Genomic DNA, 22778 nt, shown 5'->3' with positions numbered 1-22778 from the left:
CTCCACGGGTTTCACCGCATCTAACCCGTATGTCAGTCGGAAAGGAGTCTCCTTGGTGGAGGACTATTCAGTTGTTCGGTAGGACCAGAGGACCGAGGCTAGTTCGTCGGCCCACGCACCTTTTTTATTGTCCAACCGCTTCTTCAGGCCTAGCAGGATAATCTTGTTCGCGGATTCCACCTGTCCGTTCGTCTGGGGGTGCTCTACCGAGGAGAACTTCTGTCTTATACCTAGGCCAGTGAGGAACTCCGTAAACTTCTTGTCGGTAAACTGTGTGCCATTGTCCGAGATGACGACTTCCGGAATCCCGAATCGCGTTATCACCTGCCTCCACATGAATTTCTTGCAATTGGATGAGGATATGCTGGCCAACGGCTCGGCTTCTATCCATTTGGTGTAGTAATCAATGGCGACTATGAGATAATTGACTTGCCCAGGACCGACTGGAAAGGGTCCCAATAGGTCGACTCCCCACCGCGAGAATGGTCGAGAGGACTTTAACAGGCTTAATTCGGAGGCCGGTGCCCTGTGAAAGTTGGCGTTCTCTTGACACTTGACGCATTTTTTGACGAACTCGTTGGAGTCTGCCATCATTGACGGCCAATAGTATCCGGCTCGAATTAGTTTCCTTGCTAGGGCTTTGCCTCCTATGTGGTCTCCGCAGCAGCCTTCATGGACTTCCGTGAGGACGTAGTCCGTTTGGTCGGGGTGTAAGCATTTCAGTAGGGGTTGGTTAAACCCTTTCCTGAATAGCTGTCCTTGGATGACCGCGTATTTGGCTGCTTCCCTTCTCAGTTTCACGGCGTCATTTTCATCTTCAGGGAGTTTGCCATTTTCTAGGAAGCTGGTGATGGGGTCTAGCCATGAAGAGCCCATCCTTGACAAATGCAAAGTGACCGCCGGCTCCCTCATCATGCCTTGGATGAGAGATCGGTTGCCTTCTCCCGGTTTAGTGCTGACCAATTTTGATAGGAGGTCTGCCCGGGTGTTTCTTTCTCTGGGCACGTGGTGGACCGTGACCTCTTCAAATTTCTGGCTTAAGTTCTTGACTTTTTCCAAGTATTTTTGTAATAACGAGTCTTTGGCTTGATAGCTCCCGTTTACCTGGGAGGTGACGACCTGGGAATCGCTGCATATTTCCAGCCTTGTTGCTCCGACTTCGGCTGCTAGGGTTAAGCCCCCTATAAGGGCTTCGTATTCTGCCTGGTTGTTCAAAATGGGGAATTCGAACCTGATCGACTGCTCGTATACGACTCCTACCGGGCTTTCCAGGATGATCCCGGCGCCGCCTAACGTCTGGTTGGAGGCTCCGTCCACGTGGAGCTTCCACCGTGTGCTCGTGTCTTCGGTTGGATCCCCCGTTACTTCTACTAGAAAATCTGCCATTGCCTGTGCCTTGATGGCTTGCCGGGGTTCGTATTGAATGTCGTATTAGGAAAGTTCAATGGACCAAGTCATCATCCTTCCCGCCAAGTCAGGTTTTTGAAGTACTTGTCGGATTCTTTGGTCCGTTCTTACGACAACCTGGTGACCTTGGAAGTATTGCTTTAACCTCCGTGAGGAGGTCAAGAGTGCTAGAGCTAGCTTTTCCAGTTTGCTGTACCTTAATTCTGCCCCTTGCAGGGCTCTGCTTACGAAATAGACTGGTTGTTGAGTCCTCCCTTCTTCTCGCACTAGAACCGCGGCCAGGGCTTCTCCTGTTATGGCAAGGTATAGGTATAAAGGCTCCCCGTCCTTTGGCTTCCCGAGCACAGGGGGTGCCGCCAGAATTTCCTTGAAGTGCCGAAAAGCTTCCTCGCATGCGGGTGTCCACTCGAAGGCTATCCCTTTCTTCATGAGGTTAAAGAACGGTAGGGCTTTAGTTGCCGATGCTCCGAGAAACCGGGATAATGAGGTCAGCCGCCCTGCCAACCTTTGAACGTCCTTGATACAACATGGGCTCTTCATCTGGAGTATTGCTTGGCATTTCTCCGGGTTGGCTTCTACCCCTCTCTGAGTTGTCATGAATCCTAGGAATTTTCCAGCTTCCATGGCGAAGGCGCATTTGAGGGGGTTCAGCCTCATGTCGTGTTGTCGGAGAGATGCGAATACGTTTGCTAGATCATTCAGGAGGTCGTCGGGTCGCGTTGTTTTCGCGAGGATGTCGTCCACATAGACTTCCACTGTCTTACCTATGAGGTCATGGAATATCCTGTTCATCAGCTTTTGGTATGTTGCCCCTGCATTTTTTAGGCCGAATGGCATCACCTTATAGCAGAAGGTTCCCCCCGGCGTTATGAACGCCGTCTTGTCTTCGTCTGGTCGGTGCATCGGTATCTGGTTGTAACCGGAGTAAACGTCCATGAAGCTTAAATAACGGTAGCCCGCCGCAGCATCGATGAGTGCGTCTATGTTAGGGAGGGGAAACAATCCTTAGGGCATGCTTTGTTAAGGTCAGAGTAGTCTACGCACATTCTCCACTTGTCGTTGTGCTTTTTTACTAGAACTACGTTCGACAGCCACGTCGAGTAGTCTACTTCTCGTATGAAACCTGCTTCTAGGAGGCTGGCCGTCTGCCTGGCCACTTCTTCCGTCCTCTCCGTTGACATCTTTCTCCTCCGTTGGGCTACTGGGCGTGCTTCCGGCTTGACTGCCAGATGGTGTGACATAATTTTTGGGTCTATGCCCGGCATGTCGGCTGGTGTCCAGGCGAACAAATCCCTATTGGCCCTTATCATTTCGACCAAGGGCTCCTTCAACTCATGCGGGAGGTTCTTGTTGATGAACGTGAATTTTTTCTCCGTGTCGCCGATTATGAATTTTTCCAGGTCTCCTTTCTGGTTCCGGTCTCGGTTTGTCGTCTACTCTGGCGTCCAGGTCAGCTAGGAACACGCCGGACGCCTCTTTGGATTTCTTCCTTAGGGAGAGGCTGGCATTGTCGCAAGCGACTGCCGTCTCGAGGTCTCCCCTTATGGACCCTATAGATCCGTCATCGGTAACGAACTTCATGACTAGCAGCTTCGTGTTGATTATCGCTTCAACATCGTTGATCGTCTTCCTTCCCAGGATGATATTATAGGCGGTGGAATCTCGGAGGATCACGAACTCGGCCATCGCCGATCTTCGGCCTTGAGTCTGTCCCACTGAAATTGGCAGAGATATTACTCCATTAGGTTTGATGAAGTGGTCGCCCAATCCGATGACCCCGTGTTGGTGAGTCGTTAGATCGGCGTCCCTTAGTCCCAGCGCGTCAAATACGTTGCGGAACATGATGTTCGAATCAGCCCCTGTGTCGACAAGGATGCGTTTGACGAGACCGGTTCCTACTCTGGCCATGATGACCATGGGAGGGTTTTCCGGGGCGTCGTCGAACCATTGGTCTTCCGGGCCGAAAGAAATGGATGGGGGCTTCTTAGAGTTTCGCACCAACGAGGAGGAGACCGCCAACACCTTAGCATCTTTCTTGTGCGCCGATCGTGACCTTGACGCGGCGTTTTTGGCCGTCACCACGTTTATCACGGTGAGGCCGTGGTCTCTGTCTTCTGGCTCTTGTCGCCGTTTTGTCGAACGGGTTTTGCCTTCTTCGTCTTGGTCGCGATGACGCCTCCTCGGCTCCCTGATAAGATGGGAGAATGCCGCTAGCTTACCTTCCCTTATCGCTTGTTCTAGTGCATCCTTCAGGTCAAAGCAGTCCTGTGTTTGGTGACCGTAGCCTTTGTGGTAGTCACAGTAGAAATTCTTATTTCCGCCCGTACAGTCCTTGAGTGGTCGGGGCTTCGGCAGGATACCTTTCTCGGCTATTTGCTGGTAAACTTCCAAGATGGGAAGAGTCAGCGGGGTGTAGTTGTGAATTTCCCGACTCGGGGGAACGACCTGGGTGCCTTGCTTGGCGCCTCTTCCCTGGCTTGTTCTTTCAGTCTTTCTCCGTTACCTTGTTGCCGAGGTTGGTTGTAACCGGATTGCCGTTTGTTGGCAGCCACGACTCGGCTGACTTCCTCCTCGTTTATATACTCTTTGGCTATCGTCTGGATCTCGTGCATTGTCCAAACTGGTTTCGTGGTAAGGTGCTTTCGAAAGTTCTCGTTGAGGAGGCCGTTCGTCAGGCAAAGGCTGGCCACCGAATCGGTTAGGCCGTCGATTTTCAAGCATTCGTCGTTGAACCGATCTAGGTATTTTCTGGTCGGCTCTCCCTGTCTCTGGGTTACCCCGAGAAGGTTGATTGGGTGCTTTGCCTTTGCTATTCGTGTTGTAAACTGGGCCAGGAATGCACGACTGATGTCTAAAAACTCGTAGATGGACCCTTGCGGGAGGCCGTTAAACCATCTGATCGCGGGTCCCGCGAGGGTTACCGGGAAAGTTCGGCACCTCACCTCGTCCCCTACCCCCTCTAGATTCATCCTCGCTTCAAAGGCCGTGAGGTGTTCTAGAGGGTCTTGAGTTCCATTGTACCTCATGTCCGTTGGTTTGTCGAAGTGCTTCGGCAACCGGACTTCGAGGATGGATCGGTGGAATGGGGTGGTGCCCATTATCACAGGTTATCGTGTCCTGTTGGACCTCCCGTCTTCGCGATCTCGTGCTGTGCGGCGTGTTTCCCTGCCTCGGGAGTAGATGATCGTGTCATTCCGTCTCCTCGGGATCGGGGATTCTTCCCGGGTGCTCTCCGCTTCCGTTCGGGATGCGGAGGCGCGTCGCAGACGGCTTCGGTGGGAGTTTCTTTCTTGGCTTTCGGAGGATGGGGTGTAGCTGGGATCGGTAGTTCGTCCGTCACGCTCCTGGTCGGCCAGTTGCCGCTCCAGGTTCTGGACCCCGAAAGGTCGCGTCCTTGTGTGTTGTTCAGCATGTTGTTGGGGGGACCTTCGTCGTCCTCTTAGTGAGGCGACAGAGGCCATCTCTTCTGCTCCAGCTCCTCGGCCTTGGTCTCCGGGACCCAGCACAGCGTCCATTAAGGCGGTCCCCACAGACGGCGCCAATGTTCGGTGGTCGGTTGCCGGACAGGTCGGGTGGTTATGGGATGGGGTGAGGACGCCTCAATCGCGGTTGTGCTAGGCCCGGATTTGCCACGTAGCCGAGCTCCCGTTGTGAAGGAAAAAAAAGGGGGTGCCACCTGCAAAGACACTCTGACGCTCTAGTCAGCTAGTGTGCAGGCGGGGGAAGTGGTGGATGGAAAAGTGACGTACCTTGGGGAAGGGCAGGTCCTTCCCCATTTATACCGTGTCAGAGGTGGGCCCTTCAAAGACAGGCCCACCTTCCTCGAAGCTTCCTCACAGCTGCAGTGGAGAGCTGTCAAGGACGCGTGTCCGGTTCGCGGAGTGGGTCGTACGCGCCCGACCGTTCGGGTCGGATTCTCAATGGGTCGGGCCGACCCGCGAGTGGTTTGGACCAGGCCGTAACAGATGTTATTTATAAAAGAATATATAATATATTAATTAAAAATAATAGTTAAAATTATTAAAATATTAATATTTTAAATATATTTAAAATTTTTTAATTTCTTATCAGCAAATAAAATAATAAAATACTAATAGCCAAATGTTATTGCTACTAAGTAATTATTATGGATCAAAATGAATAAATAATTATTCTTTAATTAATCAATTAGTTATAATTCAAATTGTATAATCTTTTCATACTCACTTAAGAGATAGCAGATTCGAGTCTTTCTATCTTTAGTAAAAAAAACTACTCTTTAATTACAATTTACATCATATGGTAGTGGATGAAATAATTATTCTTTCATCACAAACTATAATGCCAAAACTACCCTTATATAAATTATGCAATATTAATTTCATATTCTGAAAAAAAGATAAACTACTTAAAATATTTTTAAAAGAAGTTGATGTTGATAGAATTATTCCTAAAAAATTAGTATAAAAAACGTAACAAAAATAAATAAAAATATCATTTTTTATAAACGGCAAATAATTATTACACTTAACAAATGACTTGTTATTTTGATTCGAACTTTTGTAGAAATATTTTGAATAATTATTTAGAAAAGCAAACAAAATTTAGTAAAAGATTTGATCTCTAATTTTTTTAAATTTTTTTATCATTAAAAAAATAAAAAGCAAAAAAATTCACTTAATATAAAACCACAAAATTTTAAAAATAATGACTCTCCTTTTCTAATCATGTTTATAAAAACTGAAATGTTATATGTACACAAAAAATCAATCACTAAATATTTGTGTATAAATACATGTATTGTTAAACTTATTTTTAATATGTATTTTGTATTTCAATATATATTCTATTTGAGCGACTAATTTGATGCTAATTTTTTATGAACACATAACATAATTATTGTAAAAAAAATTACATTAAAATTCGACCACTAAAATCCTAATATGTATGTAATATTTAGTTATATTTGTCATGCTTTTAAATCTTAAGAGTATTATTGTTGATTTTGATATTGATATTTTTGTTTGCATATAAATCTTTCATAAGGTATTTCTGATGGGTTATCCTTACAAATAAGGGTATACATGGTTAAAGTTAACTAAAAATTTTGTTTAAGTTAATAAACTAAACTAGTTTTAAACAAAAGAACCGGTTATAAATCGATTTTAAAAATTTTATTTTAAAAAATAACTTTTTTTTTTCATCTAAAAACCGATTTTTTTCAGTCAAACACCGATTTCTCCATTTAAAAACCAATTTTACAAAAATATATTTTAACTTATAAACTGATTTTTGACACTTTAAAGAAAACCAATGTATTCTTTTTTGCTTATTATAAAACCGATTTAAATTTATAGCATATTTATATTAGAAAAGTTAACTTTAAATTTTCAAACCATTAATCGATTTTGATTTGGTTAATCAGTTTGTAAATCAGTTTTCACCAATTTGGTTAACCATTTCTTTAAACTGGTTATAATTTATAAACCATTTGAAAAAAAAAAACAAATTATTTAAAATTTGGTTAAGATTTTTTAACTGATTAACCAGTTCTTGGTTTTTGATAAACAACCCATAAAAGCAATTAAAAAGAAGATTCAATAAGTCACTAGAACTTATGGAGCATATATACAATTTATAACAATTAATCTTAAATCAAAAGTGTGAAGGATAGTGAAGCCAAATATAAGAATTTTCCCTATCTCCACTCTCCATAACCATAGAGGGATTATAAAGCGGTTCAAAATAAAACAATCTTGTAATAAGAAGGTAGGCTCCTTGTATATATAGTTTTATTTAATAATTAATTAAACCAATTGAATTCCGGTCAGACTATTAAACCAGTAAATTAGTCACCTTACCGGTTCATTGACTAGTTCGATTCTCGCAACCTTTGACATATACACAGCATTACTAGCATTTCACTCACTCACTCACCCACATTCCTTTCAAATTTTTGTGCAATTGCATTTGAGTTTGTTCACATTGAATAAGAATATGCTTCATTATCTAGATAAGCTAACCTTTCATCTGATTCTCTTCTCAGATGCAGAAAAAAAAAATCTTAACACAAACTTGGATGTGTGTATATATATATATTGTTTGGTTGGTTACTGTTAAGGTGGAAACTCAGTGCAGTCAACTTCACGTGAAGTTGATAATTGAGAGTCGTTAGATAAAAACTTAATCAAATCATTCAAATCATTTAACGACTTTCAGCTATCAACTTCACGTGAAGTTGACTGCACCTGAATTTTCACCTTACTATAATTAGTACAAAGTTAATTGTACATGCAGGTTATGTATGTCATATGGTTGTAACTGAAATCCTATTGTTGGGATGTCTCAAGCACATTGCTTTCAGGACCCTTCACCATTTCGGCATCCGATGGACCGGAATTATCCTTCACAGATTCGATTTCCATGCTGCCAGTGCGGCTCTTTCTAGTTCTTCGATCCTGAATACAGTTTCAATTACATACGGTTAGCTCGAATTTCGTTGTTTCAACAGGCATCAAAGGTTGGCAGCCTAACTAAGACTGAAGAGAACTTGTAGAAGATCAAAGTTAGAAGAAAACTAAGCATAAATTTGTCCAAAGTAAAAATGCACATAAAATGCAAAAGATGCAAAAATGTGATGCTCCCTTTATGGCCTATCTTCATTGCCAAGGCAACCCATGAATTTGGCCATATGCTCTAATGATTTAATAATGTCAAGGGTTAAACTAGTCCAAATAGTAATTTTCTAAGTTAGTTATTTCTTAATAGAGTGACAGTATAAAATATTTTACACAGTCAGTCCAATCACATTCGTTGTTTTGAATGAGCATTCATATGGTCAATGTAAAAAGTAATTATTTTTACTGGTGTTGCATTACGTGATTGGATGGTTCTGTCAAAATTGACATATATAGATAGAAGGAGGGACTAATAAACATAGGATAGGATGACATATTGAAGGAAACCTGTCGGAACGGATACTCGTCTGCTTCAAGCATCCTCACAACCTGACTCATTTTGGGTCTCTTGTCGGCATCAGGATCGACACACCTAAGCGCAACCAGAAGGGCACGCTTTAGGACACGCATCGATGGTTTCACTTCGAGGCTAGAGTCCACAACTTCCTCGGCCCTCCTTGTTCCCACCATGATCTTGAGCCACTCAACAAGATTCACCTGTCATGAGGATAACCATAATAACATCTATCAGCATTGTATCGAAACACACCGAATAAGGAAGGCAAATTATCATTTGTAAGGATTAAGACACCTCATTCGCGGAACGGGAATAGTCAACTGGGTCCCTTCCGGTAACCACTTCTAGCAAGACAACACCGAAGCTGTAAATGTCGCTTCTTTCATTTAACATGCCGGTATTAGCATATTCTGGTGCCACATAACTGAAATTGTGAAGAGGACTTAGTTTCTACGTATGAAATAAAATTTAAGACAACAAAAAATTCAACATACCCAAATGTTCCCATTACTCTAGTAGTTATGTGACTTTCCCCTGAGTCCAAAAGTTTGGCCAAACCAAAATCAGAAACCTTCGCATTGAACTCACTATCAATCAGTATGTTGCTAGACTTTATATCCCGGTGAACAACTTTTGGTTCGATTGCTTCGTGTAAATAAGCAAGCCTGCAAACAATCATAAGTCCAATAACAACAAATTTGAAAACCAATGACACAATTGAAAGCTTAAAACCGAAAAATATAGAAAACCTCGAGTCTAGATTAGTTCCAATGCTTGCTAAGCTTACAATATCATGTTATCCACAATTCTAATGGACTCAAATAAATCTCAAAATATGTGAACATGTAAATGTTATATTTAACAATATCAACATGATTACATGAATAAACTCTCAATACCAAGCATTTTGATGATATATTAATTTATATGGTAACAAAACAAGGGATAAAATGAATTATTCACAACCATGGCCACAAGATGAGGAATTTTAGATAGGTACAAATCCAAGATTCATGCCAATTGATTTAACTTGAGAAAAACAATGATGAATGTGAAGTTTAACTTACGCTTTGGCTGTGCCGAGTATAATCTTCATACGAGCATCCCAGGTAAGTATTCCATGTTGACTCATAGCTCCATGTAACCATTGTTCTAAATTACCATTGTTCACATATTCATACACTAGCAACCTATAAATGGAGTGTAAAGATACACCATTATTGATAAGAAGAAACATACAAAAAAAAAAAAACAGATTTTTTAACAAAATGAATGCAACTTGTTCAGAAAAAGTTTTACCTGTGTACTCCTTCTATGCAATATCCAAGCAACCGCACAAGATTTTTATGTCTAACATGGCCTATAGCTTCCACTTCAACCCTGAATTCTTTCTCTGCTTGTCCCCTGTGAACTCAACAACCAATTCAATTACGGATCGAAAGCTATATGTGAAAATTAAGGAGGGAAGTACCAAAAATGTCATAAAGTATGCTTACAAGTTGTTAAGAAGTCTCTTCACTGCCACCTCAGACCCATTGATTAGCCTTCCCCTGTAAACAACTCCATATCCACCCTCACCAATCACATTCTCAGCCGAGAAACGATTGGTTGCAAGTTCAAGATCTCTAAGGGTGAACCAGTGGCCCCATCCAAGATGAGAAACCTCGGGCAAACCAATTAGAGGTGATGCAGTTACCATCCCCAATGCAGACTGCTTCTTAAATGTGCTGGAGCTTCCTTCTTCACCGGACATCGAACTAAACCCTCTCTCGTGATGAAAAATCGAGCTGCATTGGCTGATATTATCTGCATCACTGGATTTGCTCATTCCCAAATGAACTAACAACTTTTCTGAATTATTATTATCACTTGCCTTGTCATGAACAGGAATATATACACTCTCAGCTTGATCATGACAATTCAGCACCCCAACCTTGTCAACCTTGATATCTTTCGAGACATTTGGAATTTGAGACATGGGGATCTTGTCCATAGATCTCCTCGACTTTCTCCGAAATGTCACCCATACAGGTAATACACAAAGAATTAGAACTATGAACGCACCAACACCTATCCCAATCAAAACCCACAGCCTCAAACCCAATAATGCCGTCGTCTTCGACAATTCAACCTTTAAAGAATGGTTGCCAGACATAATTGGAGGCAACAAGTCAATCAATTCTTGCCCTCCAAATTCTTCAGCCAATAAAATCAAGGCATTCCTACCTGCATGCAAGAATCCAATTATGCACACCCTTAACAATTAATTCCAAATTCCAAATATTCAGCAACTCTAGAATCAGCAATCACACATTTTCATCAAAATTCAAGATAATTTACCAGTAACATGAACTGAAATTGTAGGATTCAGGCATCCCCAAAGCAAAAAAAATACAATTGCATATGCTTCAACTTCAAACATTCAGAAAATCAACAACCCATTTTCATTTTATGTCACACCAATCAGAGAAAAGTCACACTTAAAAAACTTAATGGAATAATTCTAATCACACACATAAAAATCTAACAACAAAAAAGGAAAGAAAAGAAAAGAAAAGAAATTAACATGTGATGTAAAGCATCACTTATAATCCAAGCAAACAAAATATAGAAAAGCAAACTGTCAAAAAAAGCATTTTCTCTTTACCTTTGTGTTGATCAAATATCACCTCTTCCTTGATCTTCTTCTACCTCCCAAAGAAACACAATGAGGCATATAAACAAACACAAAGCCTACAAAACCCAGATTCTACAAAGAGTTGCAGCTACACAAATAGTTACCTACTAGTGAGTGTTGTGAACTCAAATGGGGAGAAAAAAGAAATAGAAAGAAACTCAGAACAATGAAAAAGGTGTTAACAACAATGGCAGGGAATCAATGCTAACACCCCAAAAATAAAAATTTAATTTTTAATGCCAAAAAATGGGTTTTGGAGAAGAGAAAATGCAAAGGTGAGGAAAATGGTTGGTGGGGTACTGAAAGTTGAAGGATTTGAGGGCAGGACCAAAACAAGCTGGAAAGGAAGCTTGAAAGAGAAAGAGTAAAGTGAAAGCAACAAGAATGAGATGAACAGTGTTATAAGCATTTATAGCTATTAGCTTTCAAAGAGTGTGTTGAATAAGCTAAACAAAAAGTGAAAAAAGAAAAGTGGAGTTTGGAAGAGAGAGAAAAAGAAGCTAAGTGGTTTTAAGAGAGAGAAGGGTCAACCTCAATGGAACAGAGAGAAACTGCTGATTGCTGAAGCCAAATCTAGGATTGTTCTAAGGTATGCTTACCAAACCAAAATTGTCCTATTTGTGTGAAATAAGGAAAATAAATAAATAAATAATAAATCTTATTGCATAAAAAATTATAATCTATAAAAAATACTTTAAATTTTCAGAAATTATTTTTAATATAAAAAGAGAGATAATATTTTGGTTGAATATTGATATTTGAAGTGTATTACAGTATTGTAAAAATCATTCAACATGTCCCACGTGTTACAACACGCCACGTGTTGACTTATCTTCTACAAGATCCATCCATCTGTAGTTATACCAAATAATTCCATTTCCCAAAATAACACCAAAATTTTTTCCACACAAAAAAAATCAGCCTTAAATTTTTCTTATTTTTGAAACTTGAATCCAAGATTTCTTATTGTTTATTAGTGTAAATTTAAATTATGAATCTTAGATTAAAAGTGTATATATTCATAATGATCTCTCATATTTAATTAGTTATCAAACATTATTTTATGTTTTAAAAAAAGAAGCTCATAGTGATAGGGTTCTTGAGTCTTAACTTTTCTATAATATGAGATTATATTAAGTGTTTCACAAGAATATGATATTAAATGAAATAGTTATAGCTACATAAGTTTATGTTTAATTAATCCTCATCTATTATATATTGACATCTAATTAATTTTTAACATAGCTATACAACATTACCAAATCAAACTGGAGGAAGAACTACATAAACAAAAGCTTTGATTTGAAGCATAACTTTTTATTAAAGTATGACCCAGACAACAAGCTTGCAACTTTTTTCTCTTTCTTGATAATGATCATAAATTGTGGACTTTATCTTCTTGATTAACTTTGTAATTAGAGGGATAAAGCAAAGTCTATGTACACAAAAATTTGTCATAGCCCACATTTTTCTTAAATATAATATGTAACTCAACCTTTTAATTAAGTAGGACCTGAAAAAAAAAACTTTTAATCAAGTGATTAGTTCTTAACTTTAGGGATTTGCATATTTTCCCTTCTATTTTATAGGGAAAAGAGTACTTTTATTTATAAAATTTTATAAAAAGGATCATATAAAAAAGGCTAATTTTTTGTTGTTATGAAAGTAGAAGTGGTGATATACTTTAACATTGTAATTTTTTGTGTTTTTCAAAATTGTGGAAAGTACACAAATAAGAGGGTCCGATTTATGTACTTTAAATTTTTTAATTTTTTTAACACAAATCGAACTCACAAATCGGACGGTCCGATTTCTATACCTCTAATAAATCGGACGGTCCGATTTCTACTTCTCTAGTTAAACAATTCCACATTTGAGTATAACACTCCAACAATCCACATTTTAAAAAAACATCACTACCACTCTAATATTAAAAATAAAAAGTTATAAAAAAATAAGATAAAGTAACAAAAAAAACATTTCTTTTAATCATCAAGAGATTTTCAGTAATCTAATTTAGGTTATTATTTTGACTTCATATTTAAAAATCTTGATTCATTTGAAGTTGCTTCATTAATCCATTGATTGTTTGGTATTTTTTTTTAGTGTCAAATGAGTAATGTGACCACTCAAAAGCTCTGAAAAATAATTTCAAATAAAATTAGTAATGAGATCCAAAAACCATGAAACAAATAATGACATAAGAACAATTATTCTCATTGTCACAGAGTACTAATGTTAAGAGATGCTGTATTCTATATAGGAGTATTTTATTTCATTGCAACTTATTAGTGGTACTATTAAATTATAGAATTCATTGATAAAAGCTTTATTTATGACTACATTAATTCTACTATTGCTTTGTTAATTGATTATTTAATTCTTTAATATTTTATATATTATATTCTTTAATTCTCTAATGAGAATTGAGATGTGCATTTTATAAGTTTACAACTCTTCACATGCATCATGTGCACCTCACGTGGTTGACCAACTTTTTCTCCTAAGGCTAGTTATTTGGGTCTATTTCCTAACATTAATAATACCAAGGTTTATGCTAACAAAATTAAATGTAATTATTGACTATAAAATAATTGATTAACTGTATTACACATTATATTAGTGTATGAATGTCCCCTCCCTTCCCACAGTCAGAAAAAAAGAATGTGAGAGTATTAAAAAACTTGGTATAAATTTCATATTTCTTTTTTCTTTTGTTTCTCTAAAAAAAAAATATCACATGGTGCCACCGTAAATTACAATTAAAATGTTTGGCTAATGGCTATACATCAACATCTTCGTTTTCTTTTAATTTATCTCTAAAACAGATAACATGTTAATTATTATAAGCACATGAACATGCCTTTACCATTTTATGAAATATAACATTAGATTTTTCTTTTTTTTTTTTTAACATTAGATTTTTCTTTTAAGATCAATATAATTCATTAGGTGTGGATTTGCTTATTATTATCTAGATTTTTATTTTTACAGAATAAAAATATTTATTTATTTTAGATACTAATAGACCTCATCTCATTTACACAGACCAAAAAAGAAGGAAAGAATCATAGCACAAACGTGCTGATGTAAGATTGCAGAATGAAAAAAGTAAATAAATAAAAAAGATGATATACTATATCTATTAAATAATACTCTTCTCACTAATATTCAATAAAGAGAAATATCCAACCCGATGTTGATAATTTTTTTTGAAAGATTACGAGGTTTTTAAACAAAAAAAATACCTGATATTTAACTCTGTGAGACTGGTTAGTTTTTTGTCAATGATCTCTCTTTAAAATATACTTATGTGACACGTTAATTATTAATATATTTTTCATTTAATTTTTATAAGTAAAAATAATTTAAAAATCACTAATATTTCTTAATTTTACACAATAAATTTAGTTAATATATTTAAAAAAAGTAATAAAAAATAAAAATAAAAACTAAACGACTTTGATAATTATCCTCAAAAAATAACAAGACTTCCAACAAAAAAAAAATTGTTAATCCTAGTTCGTTCTTAATAGATAAATCAACCGTTTAACATATTATGTAGGTTTATTCGTTAATATAGATAGAAAATATTGACAAAGAAACTAATTAATCTCAAAAAAATAAAAATTAAAAGTCAAAAATAATATTTTTTTATTCTAATTGTCAAGATCGTTTAGGATTTTTTCTCTTCAATAAACTAAGCACATGGAAACCATGAGTTTAGGTGTCTCCCATACATTTCCAGTAGAATACATATCTACAAATTTCTTTAAACCCAAACCCAACTTTCTTTTTTGGTTAGCCTAAGCTTAGAACCCCATTTTGGTGCTCTCTAAAATCTTCTTTCCACAAATATGATTCACTTTAGAATACATCTTGAAAAATGTCTATTGAACTAATTTTTATATTAAAATTATATTTTTACCCTTACTCTTTGAAGATTTTGCATGTAGAATTTAGAACTTAGGATTTAAGATATTCGACAGCATCAAATGATGTTAGGACGAACTTATAAAAAAAGAAAGAGATGAGAAGGGAAATTGTAAATGAACTTAGAAAAAAAAAATTCACTAACACAATATTGTTTAAATTTCCCCCTTACTATTAAACATTTTAATTTCCATTAAGAAATGGAAAAAAATCTGTGTCCATAGTTAATAACTCAAATCTGTAACTAATTTTGATCAAATCTTATCTAAGTGGTCCTCATATTCTCTCATTAGTCACTACAGTCTCAGCAACCTCAGCACAAGAGTATTACACATATCATGTCATTAGCTCCAAACACCAGAATTCAAATTCCGGCACACCAAATTACAAATCAGGTATCCAAGAACTTGGCAATGAAGATCTGAATATTCGGCGAAGCAGCATTTTCTCCCTTTTTCCTAGCTTGTTTACACCATTGCGTTGGAAAACGCCTAACTTGAGCGCTTCTCTTCCTTCTTCTGCAGCTCTTTTGCGCACGGTCATCAGCAAAGCCGCTCCTTGAGGAATTTCACTGCTTCCAGCATTTCCAGTTTCAGATGCCACCTTTTCTGCTTCCCCGGTGACACTTTCTTCAAGTTTACACTCGGCTCGGCTTCCGTTGGTGCCTGCACTGTCATCATGATCACTACTTCCCCACCATTTATTTGAAGTAGTTGACAAGCCTTGTGATGGAAACCCATATTTGAATTCATCCATTATTGTCATTCCTTTATTCATGCTTGTGTCGAACGAACTCTGGATTCGGCCACCATCAGTGCTCTTGTTTCCTTGCGAATTGTGAATTGCTGTAACGCCTTGTGCTTTGGATCTCTCATCATTGGTTTGTTGCGAAACACTGCACTTAAACATCAGGTAAACATAAACCGGTTATGAAGACAAATAATGCAGGTTACAAATACGGCAATGACGTTTTCACCGAATACACACACTGCTAAGTTCTTAGATAGCATTTGGATCTTGTCGCTAGGTAGGAAACGACGGAGACAATGCGATAGTAGAAACACGTCCCATCCCCATGACACGTTTCTTACGTCCCTATATTTTGAAATTGCACAAGTCATCTTAAAAATTTGTCCCGAGGCAGGACAACTGGACAAGTATGCGCCTCTATCTCTATTTCCAAACATGTTATTGTCGCCATCGTCTCATTTCTTTCTTTCACCATATTCGCAATACTTTGAAGAAACAAAAGAATAGAAATCCCAAAAACTATTTTGATATCAAATATCAAAGATTAAGCATACTTCTAAGGGACTAATGTCAAGGCAACCTCTCCATATCCCGAGATTATGAATGAAAGCCGAGCAGATAAAGACATCTCATATTTTAAACATTTTACATTTCAATCACACCAGAAGATAAACGGAAAATGCTAATGTTAGAACTGCAACAGATTATTAGTGTTTGTTGACGAATTACAACTTACAAGATAGATAGGGTATTTGACATCCCACTTAGACTCTCCTAACACTCACAATTACTCGAATGATGGGACCCCTTTTCTTTACCCTATTTTATTCACAATAATCACCAACTAACTAACTAACTACGAAAATCCATCTTAGGTTGGTCGAGTGGTGAAGTCACTCATCTGCTTAAGCAATTGTTAGAGTTCGAATCCATTGGTTAGCAACAAACCTTAATTGGCTACGATAAGAATAAGATTAATACTTAATATAGTCAACTAAAGCAATAGGACTTCTACAAATAAGAACAATCATGGCTTCAACTAAACATTAGAAAACCTAAAATCAGATAAACTCTAGGTGATTTTAAAGATTACCTTTTGTTATTGCCACTTAGCAAGACCATTTTCAGCGACTCCAAATTATTAAATACAACACCTTAAAGATTCAAACCTGCGAAATAAAAACACTCTTACAGCATTATATGTTGCTAATGCTTATCACAATTCTGCTACAAATCCAAACTTGCTTTCTTCCCTCTTAGGAGCAAATAATCTAGCTAAATTCTTGAAGACAAAGATTAAAAAAAAACTCTCCTTTTTTATGTTATTTCAAGAAAGAACATGCTTCAATGAGGTAAACTATTCTGGGTTGTTCTTCCTATCAAGTTTGATGATTGTTGATGCTGAGAAAAATAATACACAAAAGAGCGAAGAAAAAAAAACACTCTTATTAATGGGAAGAAAAGTAATTAAAATAAAAAAGGTAAAAAATAAAACTTTTCAATGACCCAAAACAATAAAACATGATTAAAATCGAATACACACAATCCCTAATCCCCAATCACGAATGCGCCGAAAAATAATAATAAAAAAGGAAAAAGGACACTTTTTTTAACCAAATAGTGGGAAAAAAAGAAATTACCTGAGAGTGAGAGTGGTTGAATCGGAAGTCAAAAACTTTGTTTCCAGAATACTGTGGTTTTGTTAGGATTTTGTTTTTTGTTTTGGGAATCAGATCACTTTCAGTTTCAAGCTTCAAGTTTTGTGTTCGAACTTCGAAGAGAGTACTGAGTGTGACATCGTCATGTGGATATTACCTATATGAAAGTACGATATTACCCTTTATCTTTAGGAATTGTTTGTAAATTGCTATTTATTATTTGACTTATTAGTTTGTTTTAGGTTAAATTTTTAAAAATCGAAAGAGGCATATTAAAGAATTAATGAATTATAGGGAAAATAATTAAAAATAATAATTTAATACTAAAAATTTTATTTATTATTTGTCTTTTATCTAAAAATATCTTTAATTTTTAAAATTATTTTTTAACTATGGAAAAGTTGAAAAAAAAAATAAGAGGAGCCGATAAGATAATAACAAAGTCATAAAAATTACTAACAGAAACATAATGATAACTCATTTGAAAACTTCTAACCAATTCACACTATATAATATATATAATCACCGTGTACTATTTGTTTTGATAGTTTTTAATACATTAAAAATTGACTAGAAGTTTTTAATGGCCCATTATTATATCTTTTAGTAGTCTTTGTGAAATAATATTACAAGAAAATGAAGTAACTTGTTATTGAAGAATATTGTAAATTAAAATTATAATATATTTTTTAGATTTATTATTTTTTGTAATATTATTTATTATACTTCATTGATATATAATATATAATAGAACAAAACAAATAATATTACAAAAAAAACAAATTTAAATAAAAAACAACTCTAATTTTTTGTTCTACTTATTTTTTTAATTTTATGTTAAAATTTACATTGATTAAAGAATTTTAATATTTATAACATTTCAATATCTAAAGAAAAAATATGTGAAAATTTTAAAGTACTTCAAGGTCAAAAGTAAAATAATAAATATTATAACTTTATTTATTTGTTATTTATTTTTTATCTAAAAGTATTTTCAAATTTTTAACACTTTTTCTATTATTAAAAAAATCATAAATTAAATTATAATACATTTTTTAGATTTGTAATTTCTTGTTTATTTATTACACTTCATTGATATATAAACATATAATAAAATATAACAATTAATATTATAAGAAAATTATAAATCTAAAAAATGAAACTACTTTAATTTTTTGTTCTACTTATTTTTTAATTTTATGTTAAAATCTATATTGATTAAAGAATTTTAATATCCAAAAAAAATATGTGAGAAATTTTAAGTACACCAAAGTCAAAAGCAAAATTACAAATATTATAACTGTATTTATTATTTACCTCTCATTTAGAAGTATTTTCAATTTTTTAACATTTTTTCTATTATTAAAGAGAATTACAAATTAAAGTTATAATACATTTTCTAGGTTTGCAATTTCTTGTAATATTATTTGTTATATTTTATTGACATATAATATATAATGAAATAAAACAAATAATATTACAAGAAAATTACATATCTATAAACCGAAACAACTTTAATTTTTTGTTCTACTTATTTTTTAATTTCATATTAAAATCTACATTGATTAAGAATTTTAATCTTTATAATATTTTAATATTTAAAGAAAAAAATATGTGAAAAATTTCAAATACCTCAAAGTCAAAAACAAAATCACAAATATTATAATTTTATTTGTTGTTTGTCTTTCATCAACAAGTATCTTTAAATTTTCAACAATTTTTCTATTATTAAATAAAATAACAAATTATAATATATACATTTTATAGGTTTACAATTTCTTGTAATATTATTTGTTATACTTCATTGATATATGATATACAATAAAATAAAACAAATAATATTACAAAAAATTGCCAATCTAAAAAATAAAACAACTTTAATTTTTTGTTCTACTTGTTTTTTAATTTCATGTTAAAATCTACATTGATTAAAGAATTTTAATATCTAAAGAAAAAAATATGTGAAAAATTTCAAGTATTTTAAACTCAAAAGCGAAATTATAAATATTATAACATTATTTGTTATTTGCCTTTCATCTAGAAGTATCTTCAAACTTTCAACTCTTTTTCTATTATTAAGAAGAGCCACAGATTAAAGTTATAATATATTTTCTAGGTTTGTAATTTCTTATAATATTAGTTATACTTCGTTGACATATAACATGTAATGAAATAAAATAAATAATACTACAAGAAAATTGCAAATCTAAAAAATGTAACAACTTTAATTTTTTGTTCTACTTATTTTTTAATTTTATGTTAAAATCTACATTGATTAAAGAATTTTAATCTTTATAAAATTTTAATATCTAAATTTTTTTTTTTTTAGAAATTTCAAGTATTTCAAAGTCAAAAGCTAAATAACAAATATTATAACTTTATTTGTTATTTACCTTTCATCTAGAAATATCTTCAAACTTTTAACACTTTTTCTATTATTAAAGAGAATCGTAAATTAAAGTTATAATACATTTTCTAGGTTTTCAATTTCTTGTAATATTATTTATTATACTTCAATGACATATAATATATAATGAAATAAAACAAATAATACTACAAAAAATTGCAAATCTAAAAAATGAAACAACTTTATTTTTTGTTCTATTTAATTTTTAATTTCATGTTAAAATCAACATTAATTAAAGAATTTTAATATTCATAATATTTAAATATCTAAAAAAATATGTGAGAAGTTTCAAGTTCTTTAAAGTCAAAAGCAAAATTGTAACACCCTAACTTTTAGCACATCATGATCGTACCAAAAGTAAGGCGTTGCGGACCTGATTTCCTTTATTATAAATTTACTACTGAGCCTTTACGTCGATATCGCGTTTCAGTTTTTAGAAAATTTCAAAAAAGGATTTTAGTAATTGAAAATCACATAACAAAAGATCTTCAAATAATAATAATCACATAATTACTAATAATAATAGATGTTATACGATTAAATTCAATGTAAAACTCAAATACAATACCTATCCCTCTGGATAAAATAAAAACCCTAAAGCAACAAGGACGAGGGAACTCTATAAAAACAACAGGAATCACAAGTAAATCTACGAATCGTCTGCAGTTTCTTACCGAATCTCCGAACCTGTGTCACTGAAAGGGTGGAAGTTTTGGGGTGAGAATAAACCACTCGTTCTCAGTAGGGAATGAAAATGCCGTAAAAGTAATGATATAAAGTGCAAATAATTAACTTTACTCAATAAAAATGTATTTTTATCAAACCCTTTGAAAATACTCTTGGTTCTACTTTAGATAATTAATTACTTCCTTTTAAAATCTCTTAACTCAAAACAAAACTTAAATATAAAAATTAGTCACATTTTCTATCTCTCAGCCACATAGTTAATCCTCCGTCAAATGTCAACTCGTAATCACTTTAATACACTCACAAACAAGTAGTGCAAGCAAGAGATTCAATTCAATGTACAAGCAAGTCACAATAAGACAAACAATACAATCACAAAGTAATAAGACAAGCAAGCGCAATCAAATGCAAATGTGCAAACAACATGATGCATGTCTATCCCTAACGCAGGCCATGAGCTCATGTGTCGATTGCCTACCCGCTCCCGACATTACCCGGGCACAAGTCCCAGATATGGCTTTCCAGATGCATCAGTGTGCTTATAAGTCGTACGGCTAGGCCGCATCAGTGTGACTTTCCAAATCAATAAGCGTACATCTGGAAAACAGTTCTCAGTGTGTGGGCGTCCCCACTTTACATTTGGCACTAAGGCCCAAACAATGTCACATCTGCTCTCCTATGGCAGACACTTCATTAATTAATATATTCTTTAAAACCTTGTTCTCTGCTCTCCTGTGGCAGAGATTCCTTTTCTTAATAAACCGAACTCAAATCTTTACTTAAAACAAAATCTCTCCTTAAAAGATTGGGTTTAACATTATATTTTCCTTAATAAATCAAACTTTAAAATAGAGTAAATCTTTTCTTAACTAAATATATTTTAAATAATTTAATTTTTTAAAACCAAATCTTTTGAAATAACTTTTCAAATAAAACCTCAGATTTTATAAAATTTCGGCGGTATTTTCTCTAAAATTTGGTCTAAACCACCCTATTCCTCAACAATTCACCAGCCTTTTTCTCAACAATTCTCAAATCAGCGAAATGCTTAATAATCAGAAAACAGTCACATTCACAGCAATGATCCATACTCAATAATATTACTATTATTATATATATATATATATATATATATATATATATATATATATTTGCAATTATTCAATTAATTTTGTAGGCATTCTAAATTAAAAACGTTTATCTTTAAAAAATAAATCCCCTACCTCCGTATGAAATTAAAATCCACAAAAGTTCTGGAGAAACTTTTGACCGAGCTGCTGAAAAGAAAAGCGTCAGAAATCATCTGTGTCTCCTAGAACTCCAGTTGGCCGAACTCAAGGAAAAGAGGAGCTACGTTACCGTCAGCCTCCATCGAACAAAAATGACGCCAACGTGTAGAGAAGGAAGATAGAAACATTTTTACCGGATTAGATTTTTTATTGGAATTACGGATCGCAAGAAATTGAACTCGAAAGATTTTTGGTGCCATGGTTTCTCGTTCTTCTCGCTCACGACATTCTCCCTTTTTTTTTTTCTTTAGTTCATGTCGATGAATGAAAGGAAATGAGGGTGATTAAAGGCTAAGGGTGTTGAATGAGAAATTTTGTGGTATTAAATATCATTAGGTGTCAAGCTTATATACATATTTATTCATGCACCTAAGCCACGTCTCCATTTTCTTTCTTTTATTTTCTTCATTTTCGGTGGGAAAGGAATGAATGATTAAAGGAAATTGGTAATAAGTTATAATGTGGTGTTTAATGTTATTAGGTGTCATGGCTAATAAATAAAATGAAACATGTGTCATAGTTATATATGCATATATGCTAATAAGTGATATTTCTATTTCTTTCTTTTATTCCCTTAATATGTCCGTTGGTGATGATGATTCATATGATGAAAAATGATGATTATAATTAGGTGACATAGGTTATATGTATATATATACACATAATAGGTTCATATCTAATAATAATAATAATAATAATAATAATAATAATAATAATAATAATAATAATAATAATAACTTAAAATATAATAAAATTTAATTTTAAAAATTTGGGTATTATAAAAATCATAAATATTATAATTTTATTTGTTATTTGTCTTTCATCTAAAAATATCTTTAAATTTTCAACAATTTTTTTATTATTAAATATAATCACAAATTAAATTTATAATACATTTTCTATGTTTGCAATTTCTTGAAATATTATCTGTTATACTTCATAGACATATAACATATAATGAAATAAAATAAATAATATTATAATAAAATTACAAATCTAAAAAATGAAACAACTTT

The 22778-nt window shown here is 34.3% G+C and overlaps 3 protein-coding genes across 4 annotated transcripts; all 3 read right to left on the bottom strand.

Moving 5' to 3' along the window:
• Positions 1-2739: 2739 nt before the first annotated feature.
• LOC130974959 (uncharacterized) lies at positions 2740-4505 on the bottom strand. Its single transcript, XM_057899796.1, has 2 exons — positions 3911-4505; positions 2740-3791 (listed from the first exon to the last, which is right to left on the bottom strand). Exons 1-2 carry the CDS (start codon positions 4503-4505, stop codon positions 2740-2742), a joined length of 1647 nt encoding a protein of 548 aa, XP_057755779.1.
• A 2755-nt stretch (positions 4506-7260) lies between these two features.
• LOC130936225 (probable receptor-like protein kinase At2g42960) lies at positions 7261-11402 on the bottom strand. 2 transcript variants are annotated; one of them, XR_009068081.1, is made up of 9 exons: positions 11009-11402; positions 9858-10587; positions 9661-9765; positions 9429-9551; positions 8856-9026; positions 8656-8785; positions 8352-8561; positions 7647-7844; positions 7261-7528 (listed from the first exon to the last, which is right to left on the bottom strand). XR_009068081.1 is itself a non-coding variant. In XM_057866264.1 (8 exons), the coding sequence occupies exons 2-8, from the start codon at positions 10514-10516 to the stop codon at positions 7716-7718; spliced, it is 1527 nt and encodes a 508-aa protein (XP_057722247.1). In that variant the 5' UTR covers positions 10517-10587; positions 11009-11402; the 3' UTR covers positions 7261-7715. The 2 variants fall into 2 exon arrangements, 1 of the variants encoding a protein (XP_057722247.1); XM_057866264.1 differs by having other exon boundaries at positions 7261-7844.
• Positions 11403-15118: 3716 nt separating this feature from the next.
• On the bottom strand, positions 15119-17518 carry LOC130960969 (uncharacterized). The gene is made up of 3 exons (XM_057886547.1): positions 17362-17518; positions 16815-16890; positions 15119-15866 (listed from the first exon to the last, which is right to left on the bottom strand). The coding sequence occupies exons 2-3, from the start codon at positions 16841-16843 to the stop codon at positions 15356-15358; spliced, it is 540 nt and encodes a 179-aa protein (XP_057742530.1). The 5' UTR covers positions 16844-16890; positions 17362-17518; the 3' UTR covers positions 15119-15355.
• Between the last annotated feature and the right edge of the window lie 5260 nt (positions 17519-22778).

Source organism: Arachis stenosperma, chromosome 1 (genome assembly GCF_014773155.1).
Source record: "Arachis stenosperma cultivar V10309 chromosome 1, arast.V10309.gnm1.PFL2, whole genome shotgun sequence".
NCBI classification, from domain to species: Eukaryota; Viridiplantae; Streptophyta; class Magnoliopsida; order Fabales; family Fabaceae; genus Arachis; species Arachis stenosperma.
The sequence above is the reverse complement of the archived record's forward strand: the minus strand, read 5'-3'. Positions and strand labels throughout refer to the sequence as shown.